This window comes from Oryx dammah, unplaced genomic scaffold (assembly GCF_014754425.2).
Source record: "Oryx dammah isolate SB20612 unplaced genomic scaffold, SCBI_Odam_1.1 HiC_scaffold_1, whole genome shotgun sequence".
Taxonomy (NCBI): Eukaryota; Metazoa; Chordata; class Mammalia; order Artiodactyla; family Bovidae; genus Oryx; species Oryx dammah.
The window spans coordinates 46,283,619-46,302,090 of NW_024070185.1; the positions used below are offsets into that span (position 1 = coordinate 46,283,619).

General features: G+C 39.0%; 1 protein-coding gene across 7 annotated transcripts in view; it reads right to left on the reverse strand.

Moving 5' to 3' along the window:
• TRPM3 (transient receptor potential cation channel subfamily M member 3) overlaps positions 1-18,472 on the reverse strand; it is a 614,509-nt gene that overhangs the window by 297,609 nt on the left and 298,428 nt on the right. For 6 of the 7 annotated variants that reach the window (XM_040251699.1, XM_040251668.1, XM_040251610.1 and 3 more), the window contains exons 2-3: positions 8,732-8,811; positions 7,164-7,368 (exon numbers count right to left, since the gene is read on the reverse strand). In XM_040251699.1, the coding sequence (XP_040107633.1) occupies positions 7,164-7,368; positions 8,732-8,811 (285 nt within the window). Of the gene's footprint in view, positions 1-7,163; positions 7,369-8,731; positions 8,812-13,839; positions 15,768-18,472 lie in introns of those variants that run through there. The other variant, XM_040251728.1, reaches the window with a different exon arrangement.

The window sequence follows — 18,472 nt, forward strand, 5'->3', positions numbered from 1 at the left end:
GGCCTGTTTCACTTCAATCTTGGTGAATAATTTAACCATGCCTCCCCCATCTGAGGATTGGCACTCTTAGACAGGATGTGCTCATTTTTCCCTTTGACAAACTGCACGTCAGTTTGCTGGAGAGAACAAGTGGTAAAGAAGGCACATGCCTGTGTGCTCGGTCAGTCTTTTCTGACTCTTTGGGACCCTGTGGACTGTAGCCCGCCAGGCTCCTCTGTCCATGGGATTTCCCAGGCAAGAATATTGGAGTGGATTGCCATTCCCTTCGCCAGGGGATCTTCTGGACCCAGGGATTAAACTTGTATCTCTTGTATCTCCTGCATTCTCAGGCAGATTCTTTACCATTGAGCCACCTGGGAAGCCCGTTAAAGAAGGCACAGGGTAGCAAAAAATGACTGTCCTGCCTGATAAACAGGTCATTTGTCCTGTGGATAACTCCACCCCTTTTTCCAGACAGGAGAATCAGAATAATTCAAGGCAAGGGCAAGGGCAAGATGGGGCATGCGGTCTGTAGTATTTCAGGCCAAGGCAAAGATGTAGCTATCCCTGCCTTGGGCTGGCAGTACTTTGGTGGGTTTTATGAACAACTTCGTGGGAAGTCTCACCCTCACTGGATACTGAGCACTTTACAGGGAGGAGATGGCAATCCATTGTTGGTCTGCCCATCCACTGAGGGTTGGGGCTGTCAGTCATGGGGAAGGAGTACTGATTTCCTTATCCCTGCTGAATGCCTTCACTTTCATTTTATACTGGGTCCCACAAATCATGTAGCTGACCTTGCCTAACCCGACTGCCAAGAGACAACTCTGAATTAGATAGAACTATGTGAGCCCATGGGGAGAACTGTCAAAGTTCAATGTCCTTATGTGTTCACTCTCCTGGAACAGAGTGAAAGATCTAGCTGCCTCTTGAAGTTTTTCTTCTATTCTTAAGTATTACATTACACACATATCGTATATTAGCTGTGTGACATGGGGCAAATTATTTACATTTCTGTGCTTTAAAATGTTATTTTGTCATATAGGAATAACAATACTAATGTCATAAATATGAAATATATAAATAAATATAAATACTTGGCACAGCACTGGGCATAAGGTAGATGTTTAATCAATTTTAGTTGAATAACAAATTCATTATTTTTTATAGACCCTGAAAATCATTGCAAAAGTATTTTGATTAATACTTTGAAGGATACATGTTCTAGTAAATATATTTGGAGTATCAATCTCCAGGGTTCTTAGAAATTTTAAATTCACTAAAAACTCTTCAGGAGGGGAAATGTTTTAGGTAGAAGAAAAACTGTATGATGAGAAGGAATCCTTATTGCCAAATTCAGACTTAAATTGAAGTAGGGAAAATCAATAGACCATTCAGGTATGACCCAAATCAAATACCTTACAATTATACAGTGGAAGTGACAAATAGATTCAAGGGATTAGATCTGATGGATAGAGTGCCTGAAGAACTATGGACGGAGGTGCGTGACATTGTACAGGAGACAGGGATCAAGACCATCCCCAAGAAAAAGAAATGCAAAAAGACAAAATGGATGTCTGAGAAGGCCTTACAAATAACTGAGAAAAGAAGAGAAGAGAAAGGCAAAGGAGAAAAGGAAATATATACCCATTTGAATGCAGAGTTCCAAAGAAGAGCAAAGAGAGATAAGAAAGCCTTCCTCAGTCATCAGTGCAAAGAAATAGAGGAAAACAGTAGAATGGGAAAAACTAGAGATCTCTTCAAGAAAATTAGAGACACCAAGGGAACATTTCATGCAAAGATGGGCTTGATAAAGGACAGAAACAGTATGGACCTAACAAAAGCAGAAGATATTAAGAAGAGGTGGCAAGAATACACAGAAGAACTATACAAAAAGATCTTCATGACCCTGATAATCACGATGGTGTGATCACTCACCTAGAGCCAGACATTCTGGAATGTGAAGTCAAGTGGGCCTTAGGAAGCACCACTACGAACAAAGCTAGCAGAGGGGATGGAATTCCAGTTGAGATATTTCAAATCCTAAAAGATGATGCTGTGAAAGTGCTGCACTCAACATGTAAGCAAATTTAGAAAACTCAGCAGTGGCCACAGGACTGGAAAAAGTCAGTTTTCATTCCAATCCCAAAGAAAGGCAATGCCAAAGAATGTTCAAACTACTGCACAATTGCACTCATCTCACATGCTAGCAAAGTAATGCTCAAAATTCTCCAAACAAGGTTTCAACAGTACATGAACCGTGAATAACTTCCAGATGTTCAAGCTGGTTTTAGAAAAAGCAGAGGAACCAGAGATGAAATTGCCAGTGTCCACTGGATCATCGAAAAAGCAAGAGAGTTCTAGAGAAATATCTATTTCTGCTTTATTGACTATGCCAAAGCCTTGACCATGTGGATCACAACAAACTGAGGAAAATTCTGAAAGAGATGGGAATACCAGACCACCTGACCTGCCTCCTGAGAAATCTGTATGCAGGTCAAGAAGCAACAGTTAGAACTGGACATGGAACAACAGACTGGCTCCAAATCGGGAAAGGAGTACGTCAAGGCTCCATTGTCACTCTGCTTTTTTAACTTCTATGCAGAGGATATCATGAGAAACGCTGGGCTGGATGAAGCACAAGCTGGAATCAAGACTGCTGGGAGAAATATCAATAACCTCAGATGTGCAGATGACCCCACCCTTATGGCAGAAAGTGAAGAAGAATTAAAGGGCCTCTTGATGAAAGTGAAAGAGGAGAGTGAAAAAGTTGGCTTAAAGCTCAACACTCAGAGAACTAAGATCATGGCATCTGGTTCCATCAATTTCATGGCAAAAAAAAGGGTAAACAATGGAAACAGAGACTTTATTTTTGGGGTCTCCAAAATCACTGCTGATGGTGACTGCAGCCATGAAATTAAAAGACGCTTGCTCCTTGGAAGAAAAGTTATGACCAACCTAGACAGCATATTAAAAAGTAGAGACTTCACTTTTCCAACAAAGGTCCATCTAGTCAAAGCTATTGTTTTTCCAGTAGTCATGTATGAATGTGAGAGTTGGACTATACAGAAAACTGAGTGCTGAAGAATTGATGCTTTGGCACTGGGTGTTGGAGAAGGCTCTTGAGAGTCCATTGGACAGCAAGGAGATCCAACCAGTCCATCCTAAAGGAAATCAGTCCTGAATATTCATTGGAAGCACTGATGTTGAAACTGAAACTCTAATACTGTGGCCACTCAATGTGAAGAACTGACTCATTGGAAAAGACCCAATGCTGAGAAAGATTGAATGTGGGAGGAGAAGGGGACAACAGAGGATAAGATGGTTGGATGGCATTACTGACTCAATGGACATTAGTTTGAGTAAATTCCGGGAGTTGGAGATGGACAGGGAGGCCTGGCCTGCTATAGTCCATGGGGTCGCAATGATTTGAACATAATTGAGTGACTGAACTGAACTGAACTAAGAAGGAATCTTGGCTTTGTCCATCATAAGAGGCACAAACGCCACACCCACAGTAACTGTCTAATTGTTGAGGTCTGCAGTGAATAAAGTAGAGAGGATGCCAGGTAAGAGTTCATTTTCTGTTTTGCTAGAATAAGCAGATGTTGGAGGTTGATGTAATGTGGAAGTCAAAGTGTATAATTTGGTGGTTTGTAAGCCACTTGTCTCCAGTCACTGATGAGCAGGTGTCTGCAGTGCTAGCCTTCAATCTGTGACTGTCACTAATGCCATCTTACGTAGCCTAGAACTTCGGTGGGGATATGTAGCACATCTTTGGATTCCCAGGAAATAAAGGTATCTCCTTCACTGCCTTATCACTATGATTTTCATAAATATAGTGAGTACTGGCTGTATGCCAGGTAATTTTATATTCTTTCTAATCCTTGTAAGAGTTAGTTGCTCAGTCATGTCTGACTCTTTGTGACCCCATAGACTGTAGTCAGGCTCCTCTGTCCATGGAATTCTCCAGGCAAGAATACTGGAATAGGTAGCCATTCCCTACTCCAGAGGATCTTCCCGACCTACGGATTGAACCCGGGTCTCCTGCATTGCAGGCAGATTCTTCACTGTCTGAAGCCACCAAAGATCCCATAAGGCAATTATGTCCACTTTGTAAATAAGAAATCTTGAGGTTCAGGTAAGTCAATTGATTTAACCAAGATTTTCTGACCAGGTAGAGAGAGTGAGTATATAAATACAGTTCTATAAAACTTGAAGATTATGCATCTTATTTTAACTGACTGCAAAGCCCCTCTTGTAACTAAAGTAAGTGAATGCTTGGTGGAAGTAATAACATAGCAAATACTAATTTAGCTTTAACATCAGGTACTGGTCTAAGCACTTAGTACATATTGACCCATTTAATCCTTGCTATAGCCTTATATAGTAGGAATTACTATTTTCATTTTGCAGATGAGGAAACTGAGGTACTGGGAAGTTAAATAAACTGAGCCAGATTATGAACCAGTAAGTGACAGACCAGCTTATAAACAAAGCAATGTGGCTTTTCATTCTGGGCTTAACTACTAGGTAAAAGAATTGGAACTTCTTGAATTATTAATATTTTAAAGGGTTAACTGAAAAGTATGGTTTGATTTTCTATAGTAATTTGCCAAGATATGTACCGAAATGTATATCATGCTAAACATTAATCAAAATATTTCAAAAAAATTTCAGAGCCTGAAGCAAATAATAATAATGAATAGTAGTAAAAACAGCTGTTAACATTAATTTTACATCTATAGTGTACCTGGCACTGTGCCAGAGGACTTACATATGTCATCTCATTTAACATTTATAATAGCAGGTTTATTATTTCTAGATAACAGAATAAATTACTGAGGCCCAGAGAATGCCCTGGTGGCTCAGTCAGTAAAGAATCTGCCTGCAATGCAGGAGACCTAATTCAATCCCTGAGTTGGGAAGATCCCCCCAAGAAAGAAATGGCAACCCACTCCAGTATTCTTGTCTGGGAAATCCCATGGACAGAAGAGCCTGGTGGGCTACCGTCCTTGGAGTCACAAAGAGTTGGACACAGCTGAGTGACTACACCATCAGAGAATTTAATTAATGTTTCTCATGGCACACAGTAAATATATGATGTGTCTGGGATAGACTGTTTGCATTCAGAGCCCACATTCTTCATTACCAAACTAGTACTCCATTCTTTCATAATTTTTGGTGGAAAACTTTATCTTCTGAGAACTGACCTGAGTTTTAAAAACCAGCACGAGTCATTTGTGACTAAGTCATTTGTTTTTTTAATTTCAGGGACTTGAGATTAAGAACTGACTTATTGGAAAAGACCCTGATGCTGGGAAGGATTGAGGGCAGAAGCAGAAGGGGACGACAGAGGATGAGATGGTTGGATGGCATCAGCAACTCGACGGACATGAGTTTGAGCAAGCTCTGGGAGTTGGTGATGGACAGGGAAGCCTGGTGTGCTGCAGTCCATGGGGTCACAAGGAGTCACACATGACTGAGTGACTGAACTGAACTGAACTGAGATTAACTTCTGATCAAAAACACCATTTGAAGAAAATACAGGGTGCTTTTCTGTTGCGATCGATACACTGTCTGAAATCAGTCCCCTAAACACATTTTGTGCACTGGTGGCAACATGGTAATTACAATCTCCCCAGGTGATGACTTTGGAGGAATGCTCTTCTTACAGCAAATTCATGCTCTATACTTGACAGTCACTGCATGTTAATGAAGGAAATGATGGCTAGAAGCTTACCATATGCCTCTGGACTTGTGTCACGTTGCTTACAGGCATCATTCAAGCATCTACGTAGTCACTGGGTATACTACTCTATAATGATTGTTGACCACTAAACCACTTCATCATTTGCAGCACTTTTCTTACAGGGAGAACTTGCATGACTTTTAATTAATGCATGGTTCCAGAGGATCCACACTATGTGTGGTTCAACCCCATACTCTGAATGAAGACTAAGCTGAGCTGGTAACTCTTATGATCTTTTGTGGGAGCATGTATCCCTTAAGTCAATGAGGAAGTTACCAAATCTCCATATCCCTTGATTCTGTCTAGGTCAAGACTACCTAACCCTTTCTTTGTTTTCCCAGGTCTTGGTGGAGGTTGCACATAGCATCCTCCTTTCCAAAATATTGTTCAGAATTAATTTTCTTAGGAAAGAACTGTGAGAATAGCTTGGTCAGCCATTCTTGGTGAAGAAAATACTGCAGTACGAAGGAGGAGTGGATGGGGGAAAGCAGAGAGGAGGAAGAAAGAGATAAAAGAGGTGGCTTTATTACACATTATAGACTATAACTGGTGTGAACTGACTTCCCCTGCATTTTGCAATATGCTTCTTTAAGCAAAATTTCCTCTCCAAACTCAGAAATCTCTGTGGTGTGCCTAAGAAGAGTCACCTCCAACTGCTCTACCCTCAACTAACTAACTAACTGTCTCTCTCAACAGTGAGAAGCAAGCTTGTTGGAAAACAGTGTTTCTAGAGCTTCCAAAAACACATAGTAGACTTTTTTCCTTGGCAAAATCTGTCAGCCAAGTAGGGAGGAGTCCATGATGAAAGTTAAAATTTGGATGTGACAACTCTTAAAAGTAAAATTTGTGTATTTCTGAGTGCCTCCTTTCCAAAAAAAAAAAATGCTTTTCATATGGAGCTATTCTATTGAGAATATTATTGAATGCAGCTGCTTGAAGAAAAAGCACTTAATTTGGAGGGCAAGATCTCTGTTAGAACAGGGAAGGAAATAGTCTGGGATGATCATTTCTCCCTTAAATTGAGAGAAGTGCTAATTACTAATAGAATGAAATGGAGACCTAAGGGTAAGATTTTCTTTTTTTTTTTTTTTAACCAAAGGAGTTAGAAAAACATCTCAATAGATGAGAGCCAGAAAAAAAAAAAAAAAAACAGTGAATAATGATAGAAAGCTACTTGCTAGTATTATTAAAAACAATAGTCACTAGGTCTGATCTCATACTAATTATTCTAAAAATCCTGAAAGTAAGGTCTTCTTTCCCCCATTAGATAAAGGAAGAGCAGAGATGCATAGCAGAAACATAATTAGAGCTGGTCACCCAGCAAGGAACTGGCAAAGTTGAGATTTAGCCCAAAGACTAAATTCTCAGGTCTTCACCACTCCTTTGAAGGAATTGAAAGAGAACTTGAGAAGTGAATTAGTGTTCTGATTACCATGGCTTTGTTGGAATGGCCGCCTCCTTGGAACTCAATGGTCCCAAAAGCATCGGTGGGGCTGAGTTGAGTGTGCTTGCTGATGGACCACTTCTCAGACTGGATGTCATTTCGAGAGAGGCGACTTTCATTTTTCTCATTCTGAAGAACCGAGATACTGGGAGTGAGGCCAACATGCTGGCCTATTAGACGCCCACAGCAACACCTATAATGTAAGAGGTCAAAGTGAACCCCTTGTATTAGTGACAACTGGAATATACACTTAAGGCAATCTGCTGGAGAAATCTACAAACTGTAGCAAGCCAGCAAGTCAGTTTTCAGGTGGAAACCATATGTGCATATCTGACAAATGGTGAACTCAGGATTTACTTGACAAATTAATACACTTCTTCTCCTGCCCTTCCTCATTTTGCTCTAGCTGTAATGTACCTCCCATCTTTCTGAACCAACCCCCTTTCATACCAGCCGTATTGTTCAGGACTGGAACCTAAGAATGAAAGCCCTGTAAATTTTTCTCCTTCTCACTCCTCCCATCTATTAAATCTTGCACAAAGGCCACTGAGCAGCTTTAAGGGGAGAATTTTAACAGGCACATTTAAATAAGGACTCTCAATCATATGTGAGTAAGAACCTGTCTTTTCCCAATTCACACTCATTGTCAAATATCCAATTCTGAGAATAAAAATTTGCAACTTAAGTTTTCTTGAAGAAACAAGAAAAAAATATTCACAAGATATCTGAAAACAAAATTTGTTCCTTACATCATGAAAACTTTGCTTGTACTTAGCTACTAGCATTACTATGACTATTAGCAATAATACTGATATGTTGTTACCATTTATTAAATACAAACAATGTGACATTCATTGTACAGGTACAGTATTATAATTTTAAAGGTATTAAAGGTTGAAAAGCTGGTTTATATGATTCCAGAGTCTATATTTTAAACTACTTCATTATATTGTCTTTTCATAAAGGCACTTCCAGATATGCATATATTACTTTATCCCAAATGCTTCACACTTTCTATACTTTTGATCATCAGGAAGTAAGTAGAATTTTAAAAATGTTCTTGAATAGAAATCTGAAGGTCTGCAGTCTAATCAGTAATCTGCTAGGAGTATCTCATTTAAAAGTCTCTTTAAAAAAAAGTCTCTTTTTTTCACTGTAGCTGAGCATGTTGGTAAAAACTACCCATTTTGATGAAATGCTGGAAAGGGAAACCACACAAAATATATATAAATATATATATATATGTATATGAGAGACTGAACTGAACTGCACTGAACTGGTGTGTATATATATATATATATATATATGTATGTATAAATATAAAATCCATTCTTACAATGATGAATTCCCTTCCTGAGGGTGTACTGTTATTTTGTACAGGCTCTCAAAGAATTAACTACAGGCATGGCATATTACATGGTGTGTATATATAAGATTGTTTCAAAGATATTCAGTAACAATGAAATCTCTTGCAATGGATAGTGACTGCTATCATAGTTTTGTTCCCATAACTGCTACTTCAAGTTCTTGCTACATTATAAAGACAGCAAGCTTACCTATGGGGGTCTTTGGTGCTGGGGATGATATGAACACATTCTCTTTTATAAAAGGCTCTTTCTATCCAGGACTTCTGAGCCTGAAAAAAAGGAAGAGGAAAGGGGAATACAGCCTTTAAGTATTTTTGACTAGAAAGCAAAATTCCATAAACACTTAACAGACTAATATCATAAACTGAATTGAAATTGTTGTTACTTCACACATAAATGCTGTATATAACAAAATCCCTTACTATCAGAATCTGCTGATTAGATTTTTTAACATAATAATATGAGAGTTAAAGGAAAATGACCATAATAAAAAATGCTCAAGTTCATAATGACTTCTTAAGAACAGAAAAATAATGCTATTTACAGAGAAAATGAAAGCTATAGAGCAGTATGTTTGTAACCCTTTAGATAACAAGTATTAGTGGAAGGAAGAAATATACCTAAATAATCATAAAGTTTTCATGGCTGACACTTTCATTAGATTTTCTTTATAGAAAGAAAGAAAAATGGTGAGGAAATTACATAATTCAAGTCCTAATCCATCACCAGGCTTTTACTAAAATCCAAATTATCAGTGCTTGAATATGGAAGGGGAAAAAGGAGATTGAAATATAAGGAAGATAAATGTCTTAATCACAGTCCGAAATATCACAGGTAATGCCTTTGGAAGGAAAGTAGATGCCACATTTTTTGGCATCTCACATGCCTTTCAGCACACGAAATACAGTTTCTTAGAATGAACATTGTTGGGACTGTCCACACAGCAGCCTGCCTACTGAGATTAGGTTTCCAGAGGATAAAGCAAGTTCCAACAAACTGTACCATCTTTGTTCCAAAACAGTGTCCATCCTTCATCCTTTAACCCCTTTCTTTACCAGCATTTGAAACAGTATAGGAGTCTCCTATGAAATCTAGTAAACTACTCAGAAGATTCCTTCTCTAAGCGAGTGGTTAAGATAGAAGTTGGTAGAGTAACATGTAATGTTATTTCACATGGTGCCATCTTCCATCTAACCCAGGATCAGAACAAAATTCCTACTTTAAAAATATACAGAGAGTTTGGGATTGAAATATACACATTACAATTAATATATTTAAAATGGATCACAAACAAGGACCTACTTTCCTGTGTAGAGCACAGGAAACTCTGCTCAATATTCTGTAACAACCTAACTGGGAAAAACATTAGAAAAAAGAATAGATACATGTATATCTATAACTGAATCAATTTGTTGTATACCTGAAATTAACACAACATTGTTAATTAACTGTAAAGTGAAAGTCACTCAGTCGTGTCTGACTCTTTGGACCCCATGGACTATACAGTCCCTGGAATTCTTCAGGCCTGGTATTGGAGTGGGTAGCCTTTGCCTTCTCCAGGGGATCTTCCCAATCCAGGGATCGAACCCAGGTCTCCTGCACTGCAAGCAGATTCTTAACCAGCTGAGCCACCAGGGAAGCCCAAGAATACTGGAGTGGTAGCCTATCCTTCTCCAGGGGATCTTCCTGACCAAGGAAATGAACAGGGGTCTCCTGCATTGCAGCCAAATTCTTTATCAGCTGAGTTAAGAGGGAAGCCCTAATTAACTATATTCCAATATAAAGTAAAAAGTTAAAAAAATACATACAGGGCCCAAGTACAAACAAGCTGTTTACTTGGCCTGTCTCAATGACCAACGTTGACTGTTTCAAGTCCCTGCTTTGTTGGCTATAACTGATACTAACTCTTCTAAGAACCCAAATGGCTGTATAAGTTGTGCTAAGGTCTTTGTCCTCAGCCCCTTAATACTGCATCTCTGTCCTCTTTCACAGTGGAGTCTATGTGAGCACGTGGCGCTGAAGGCAGGAGTTGTCTTAGATGCATAACAAAGCACATTTTGAAAGTAGCAACACAGGGGATGCTTGAGGGGTACAAAGGACCAGCATCCTGTTCCAGTCATGGTTACAATCAGGTCGCATAATTTCTAAGTGCTTATGCATTGTCCATAAGTAAAGGAGCAGCCGCTCTGCCGCAGAGATCCTGAGTCCAGGTGGCCCTCTGCACTGTCATACCACAAAGGTAACATTTGCAGTTCTGTTTGTCATTTTGGCATGGAGAAAGATTCAGTGTCTATTCTCAAAGTTTTTCTTCTAAAAAATGTAGGGAAAACTAGTGGCTACATCTTTGCAGCAGAAATAAGCTTAGCAGCATAGATAACCAGTCTTTATCTTCATATAAAGCCTGTAAGTTAAACTATTCATAGCCTGTGATTTTTTCCTAGAAACTGAATACTTTCTTTGATAATATCTCTTGGCAGATAGATGGTAAAAATATTCCTCTCTGGACATCTGAAACCAACTTTCCGTACACCTTGGGGAGCAGAAAAGGGAGAGCATACTTTCACTTTTGGGGGGCCCACTTTGGCAGGCATTCAGAAGGATCTTTTGGGAAAGCATCTGGGAATTTCAGGGAGTGCTGATCAATACTCTTTGAGAGAAAGTAGGAATGGCAGTATGATGGGTAGAGAATGATGTCTGCAGTTAGAAAAGTGGTATGAATGAGACTGTAGCTTCAACAAAGTCATATAATTTCTCTGATCCTCAGTTTTCCTCATTTATAAAAATGGGCACAACCATAATGCCTGAAACATAGAGTTGTTATCATTATTTAGGTAGCAAGTTTTCACTTCAAGAAGAGGAACCAGTCTTACGCTGGTCTGGTACTAAAAGTTCAGATAAAGGTTTAAGTGAGAAACACTATTAAATTGCCATAGCAGATCTGACCTAAATTGCCTTTATGTCACACTGGAGATGATATGCTCCCAGAAGGCCTGACTGTCTATAGACAAGGTATCTAGATATGTATTTAACTTCTCTGAGCCTTTTCTATAACACGAGGATAATCATAGCTACTTTGGAAAATTGTATTAATCAAAGTAGATGATTCAGGGTAAGCATCTGGCCCTTCGTAGGTGCTCAGTAGTTAATAACAATGCCTAACTTTTATTTGGGATTTAGCATGTGCCTGGAATTGTGCCTTATATGTATTATCTCCATGGAGCCTTATAAGAACCCCATGGAGGAATTACTACTATTAGGTCGTGTCTGTGTGAGATGTAGCAAATTAGAAGACAGACTTTGAACTTGAGCTGTCTGACTCCAGAGTTCATACTCTTACCCACTCTGCTCAACTGTCTCTCCAAATTAGACGTTATTGGTATTAAAATACCCTAGATTTGGGCAGGCCTGGGAATGCCCTTGGAGAGGCATGTCTGAGAACCAGTTCACACTTGCGCCTTTCCCCTACTTATTTCCTCCTTCCAATTCCCACAAATGAAGCAATCAACACTCTACTCTCTCTTCCTCTCACCCTGAGGTCAAGGATTGAGGTGGGACATTAGGCAGACACAAGAACATGAGAAAAGTAAAAGAAGGGGGTATCATTATAATGGCTACAACAATGAAATGTAATCACACAGGACTCCCAACTTGAGACTTTCAAGGGCACCTCCATTATTTCTCTCACTTACAGATCCTGGTTCCAACATGGAAGGCCCTAGAAGCTTTATGGACGGCGTGTAGTAAGACTGATTGCATATGGATTGCTAACTTGTTTGTTGGTCTTTAAGTAATTTGACTTGCAAGCGGTTTAGCAACTTAATTACCTTCCCAAAGGTGAAAAGTTACCTCATTGTCAGCCAAGGGATTAAGGATCAGTTTCTACTTCTTATTATTACCAAACTAACAATTTCTCTTACAAAGGCATAGAAAATTGGGAGGGGGGAAAGGAAATGTAAAAAAATTTTTTTCCATCATTCATAATTGAATTGGATTCTATTTTTGAGAAAGAAAACATAATATATAACAGAAAGAGTACATGTATAACACACAAATTAGGAATTCTACCAAACACCATGTACTAAATGGGAGAAATTTACTATGCTTTACTGTGGGCTTTACTTTACTATGCTTTTATTCAGTCTTCAATGTAGATGGATATTAGACTTTTAAAATCATTTTCCTGGCATATTTGGTGTATAATCATGATTTAACTTGTCCTCTAAACTAATTCCCTTTTCCTTTGTTCAAAGGCTTTGAACTACTCTTTGTGAAGCTTTATACTTGGCTGCAACATCCAACTAAGTTGGGTTAGAATGGCTATCCTTGATGTTAGAAAGCATAAAACAGTTTGGACATGCCATATTTCTAGTTGACCCTAATTCTCTTCTAACGCAAAACTTCAACAGTTTGCCTGAAAATCTTTTCTTTTAAAACATGCTTTGGAGGACTCTTGTACTCTTAGAAAAGGTGACTTCTATCAGCCCTTAGAAATCACTTTTTTAAAGGTAGAATGGTCACAAGACCATGGCTGAGTTTGTGAAGGGCTATTTTCTTTCTTGTCTTTCTGTATTATCAGTCATGTGTGATGTATAATAAGGAAGTGTTTTTCAAAGGCTAATAATTAAAAGACATTTTTTTCAAAATAAAAATAAGGACATTCACATTTCAAACAAAGTATATTACCCTCAAAGAATAACGTACATATGAATTTTGAAAGTCAATTGTACAATAAATAAAGCATCAAAATGATAGGAAGCAAATAAAGAAAAAAAATTAAGTTGTTTCATTTAACCAGTTTCAACTGTTTTTCACAAAGACTCTGCTATAAACATTAGTCCCTCAAACTTCCATCACTCTTCTTACCATCTACTCCCCACTCACTATAGAGTTAAGACCTTCTCCAGCCAGGAATAATATCTAAATCTGCCTCCAGAAAGCCTCGGAAACTGCTATTGCAGTTGCCCCCGTTGGCAGAGCAATTTCACAGAAGGACACCAACCCAGACCAATAATTGCACATTAGACAAGAAAAAGAAAAAAGAGTTCACTAACTTCTTAGGAACAAATTATGAGCAAAATTTTACTACGTTCCTCATTTTGAGACTCTCAGGTTTAAAATTTACACTCTGCCCTAATCAGAACAAAATACCAGAGACTCCAAGGTACTGAACGCCTGTGTTCATTTTTACCTTTTGCTTTTCCTCAACATCTCCCTGGCATTCCCTGGGTCTTCCTCTAGATGCCCAGATCCAATACTGGAAAGTTGAACAAGAAGAAAATGAGCTGAAATAATTTTACCTGAGCACTGACTCTGAGTGGTGGCAAAGGCAGTCCCACGAGCAGCTCCTGTTGCTTTCATTTTGCTGCATCTGGGGTTGGTCATCCCGTTAATAATGCTCTTATGACCGCCCACCGGAAAAAAAGTCACTTGCCGGGCTCTTCCCCCAAGAGACGTTTCAAGTAAGCAATGAACTTGGGTAGATTAGCCCCTTGGAATGTGCTGCTTTGGGATTAGCCTCACTAAGAATCCCATGGACATTCCCTTGCAGCCCTCAAACACTGCTTGATTTGAACATCTAATCTGACGCCAGAAGAAAAACAAATCCCCGGAGAGATCGGATTTAACTGGCACAAGTCCTGACAGGCTCTCCCCCCTTTCCTTTTTCCATTTTCAGAGAGAAGCCTTGTGAAAGTGTGATAAGGTGTTCTGAGTTCTGAAAAGTTCAACTTTGGAAAGCAAATCCTTCTAAAGAAACAGTATATTAATGTTCCAAGTGGTTTGAACACACAAGCAGCATTGTTCATTCCTCCCCAAAGGATGGAATGATAGCATTTCTTTAAAGAGGAACTGCTAAAAACTTTGAATGTTTCAAAAGAATAGCTGAGTCCCTGAATGTGAGCCCAAGGAGAATAAAGTTGGGGTTTATCAGCGATGTTCCACAACTTCTGAAATGTCAATAAATAATAATAATACTAAAACTGATCACACGTCTTACCCTGCAGCCCCTCCTCCACAACTGTAACTGTGTGACTAGAAACCTCCACTCCCCCGTTTCCCTATTAAAAAAAGATGAGCTGGGACTGTTACAGCACATGGATGCAGGCGGCAAGCAGCGGCTTTGTGCTGTGCTTATCTGGGGGTGGGTGGGGCGGAGGTGAAGGCAACTTAGAAGGTCTTGCTCACACAACACAAAAGAACTCTTTCAAATATCTTCCAAGAGTAAGTTTTTTAGATAACAGTATTTCTTAGCTAGATAAGTGCACAAACCGGGAAGAAGAGAGTTCAACTTTCATCAAGGCAAAAATATTTTTTAAAAAGTGAGTATGCAAACACTTCATCTCCAAAGGACTTATCTCTTCTTGCAGATGGAATTCAGAGCTGAGAGGTGTGTTTGTTATCAACTCTGTGGGCTGAGTACCTGTGAGGACAGTGGCACTTTGAGCTTCATTTTCCCACAATCTCCTGTCAAAGTGCCTGCTATGTGTTACGGGGGCAGTCACAGTGTGAACTGGGTAACTTATTTCTATCTCTGATCAGGATCAGGTCCACAGCTTTCTCCCTGCCTTTCTGCAATTTCCAGGATGGATCTTTCAAACTCCCCCATCTTCTGGTCTCTCACTTACCAAGGTTTCTCTGGAGACAGTAGGTAACAAATTACTAAGTGACTTTCAACTGAGTAAACATTACAATAAGCAAAATGCAAATGAATCATCAGACTGAACGTTAGCATTAAACACTAGATGGAGAAGTCCCTTTGACAGTCTTCAGGAGTTAGCTCCAGAATAATATGTAATGATGACCTTAATAATATGCATACCCTTACTTCTATGCAGCTGTAACACTCCTATGCCTTTATTCTTAAGGAATCAACAGAGATGTGAGCACACAAAGGTGTTCACTGCAACATTTTTTATAATACAGAAAAACTGGAAACAAAAATCCCTCAATGGGAGGCTAAATAAACTATAGTTCATGCTGTTTGATGATCACAGGTTTCAGAAGACTGTGTAATCACATAGAGAAATATACATTTTTTCATTGTTAGCTGAGAAAAGCAGGACAAAATTGTAAGTAGAGAATGATTACAAATTTTAAATAGATACAGAGATGGAATTTGTTTGTTTGTTTTGCTTTTTTATGTTTTCCAAAGTTTTCTCCTGTAACTCTATATTTATAGTCATTAAACTATATTCTTTGTGGCCAGAAGACTTCCAGATTTTTTTCCCAACTGCTAAGCACGACCTGTTGATAATGGGGCACAGAGAGAGGGGGAGGAGAGAGGGAAGGAGGGAGGGAGGAGCAGGGAAGAGAACAAAGAGGAGGCGAAGGAGGAAGAGGGGGAGGGCTGGCTGGCAGGCAAGGATCTGAGAGACACTGACCCAGCAGTTGTAGATTATGAGACTAAAATTGGTTACAGATAATCCTATGTCAGAAATATTTGAAAAATTCAGCTTTCTCATCTTCCTTCTTCACTAGATACTACTTCAATTCTTCATCTGACCTGAGTTCGGTCAGATCCACACTGAATCTTGTAAAGATTGCCCATGTATTTTCTAGCCCTATATTCTCTAGTCTTATTTTTTGTGGTTGTTTTCTTTTTGCTTATTTTTCCTTTCTAGAGAGAAATATTTGATAGGGACAAGAATATGAGGCACCTTCCATGAACTTTACACCAAAGACAAAAATACTGTCACCAGAACCACAAGCATTCTAAGTGAACAAGGAAGCCCCAGGTAAACTCAGCACAGCATTTCTTTCCTATAAGGTTAGGAATGGTCTTAGGACCCTGTGATTTGAGAAGGTAATTAGTTCCAAAGAGATTTTAGCTCTGGGCCACATTGTCCATGAGGATATTTTAAAAATCCTATTCATTACCCAACAATGCAACGCCAACTCCTGACAGGATACATCACCAGCCTCTTTCAGATGTAGTTTAGAAAGAATATAATTTGAATACTAACAAGAGGAAACCACCAGTGTAATGCAAACTGTGGTTATTCTTCACTCCTATCTTTATGTAATGACAGATTACCTTATTCTCCCAATTCATTATTAAGTAAAATGATCACACTTGAATATATTAAAAAGTTTCCACTGGTATATAACTCAAGTTGAAAAAATGAAATCAGATTCTCTACAAGTATAAACTAGATTTTGACAGGGATGATTCGTATTTCATTTTTATAAAGATGTACAAAGCACTCTATTCTGTGATGTCTACACTTGACAACAACGACCACAACAAGAGCATGATATAGAGGAGGGCTCAGGAAACATTTTCTGTAAAGTGCCAGATGATAAATAATTTAGATTCTCTGTGCGTCACACGGTCTTCGTCACAACACTCAACTCTGCTGTTGCGGCACAAAAGCACTCATAGGTCATGAGCATGGTGGCATTCCAATAAAACAGGCAGTGGGCTGGAACGGGTGTGTACTAATCAGTCCGTGCAAACAGAGAAAGGGGGTAGCCTGATGGCGCAGCAGGGGAGGGGTGATGGTCCTAAGCACCAGGCTTCCATGGTACCAGCACTAGCCTTTCTTGGCTCTTCCTCAAGCATGTCAGGCCTCTGCTTCTTCCTCTACGTCCTCAGGTGCCTCTACTTCTGTTTTTCTTTTTACCTGGACAGCTGCATCCTCAGATCACCCACAACTTGCTGCATCAGTACACTCTGACCACCTGAGTCATCATTCTCTACTTCTCTACTCCAGCTTCCCTTTCTTTTCCTCAGGTCTTCACATTACCTAGTCTTTATGTATTTATTGTCTATGTCCATCACTAGAATGTAAGTTTCTGAGGGCAGTGATTTTATTTTGCTAGTGCTGTCACTCCAACACCGAGAACTATGTTTGGGATGTAGTCAGCTCACACAGGTGACTTAGGGACAACATTTGATTTACTTGATTTACACCAGTTCCTCACCTGTAAGATGATGATATCAGATGGACTGGACTCATGTTTCCTAAAGGTGGCACCTAGATGCATTTTTCTTTTAACAGTTGGATTTATAATAATATGTAATATTTAAGCAATGGCTAAACCTATAATTTAACAAATATTACTGTTTGGAGACATCATATGTTTTCTTTTATGGAGTTATGAAAAATGAATCCATTAAAATATTTAATAAATTAGATTAAAAATTATGATGGTATCACATAAGCAAGGGAAGTTTGGGAAACACAAGACCAATGTCTCTTAAATATTCCTTGTTTTTATTCTAATGTATGTTAATAAATATATTGTGTTCTCTAATATTCAGAGTTGCCATTGACCTATAAAGTAAAACAGTGCCAGGGAAACATGACAAAGCCAGCTGCCTCTGAAGCATAATATCATCAACATGGTTTTCTTAAAACAATCAATCAGGACACCCCTTGGTCAATACTCTTCTTTGGTTTCTCATCCTCAACAAGATGAGACCAGTTCAGTATTTTAAAATGTTCAGGATCTGCCTCTGAAACTATCTATTCAAGTCACTCAATCTCCCTCCAAACTTTCAACACATTATGTTCCAGTACACTAGGTTATTGCTTGTTTCCCTAAGGCACCATGCTGTGCCATGCTCCTCAATCTTTGAATATGCTGGCCCATTCACCTGGAAGGCTAGGTTCCTGCTTCTATGCTGAGCAAACACCTGTTTATTCTTCCAAACTTTGCACAAAACATTGTATTCTTTGACAAGCTTGGCTGACCACCGCCAGACAGAATGAATTACCACAACTACTGATCCATTTCCATACCTTGCTCACACTTCCATTAGGAGAAAAGTCATATAATTTTAAAATTATTTGTTTTCATGTCAAAATTTATAACCCCTCACTGCCTATTTCTGCTACAAACACGCAATATTCTGAGTCTATCACTGCATAACTGCAGTTGTGAAGGCTTGTCCAGGACACTCCCCTTCTTCTTCCTCCTGTTTTTAAC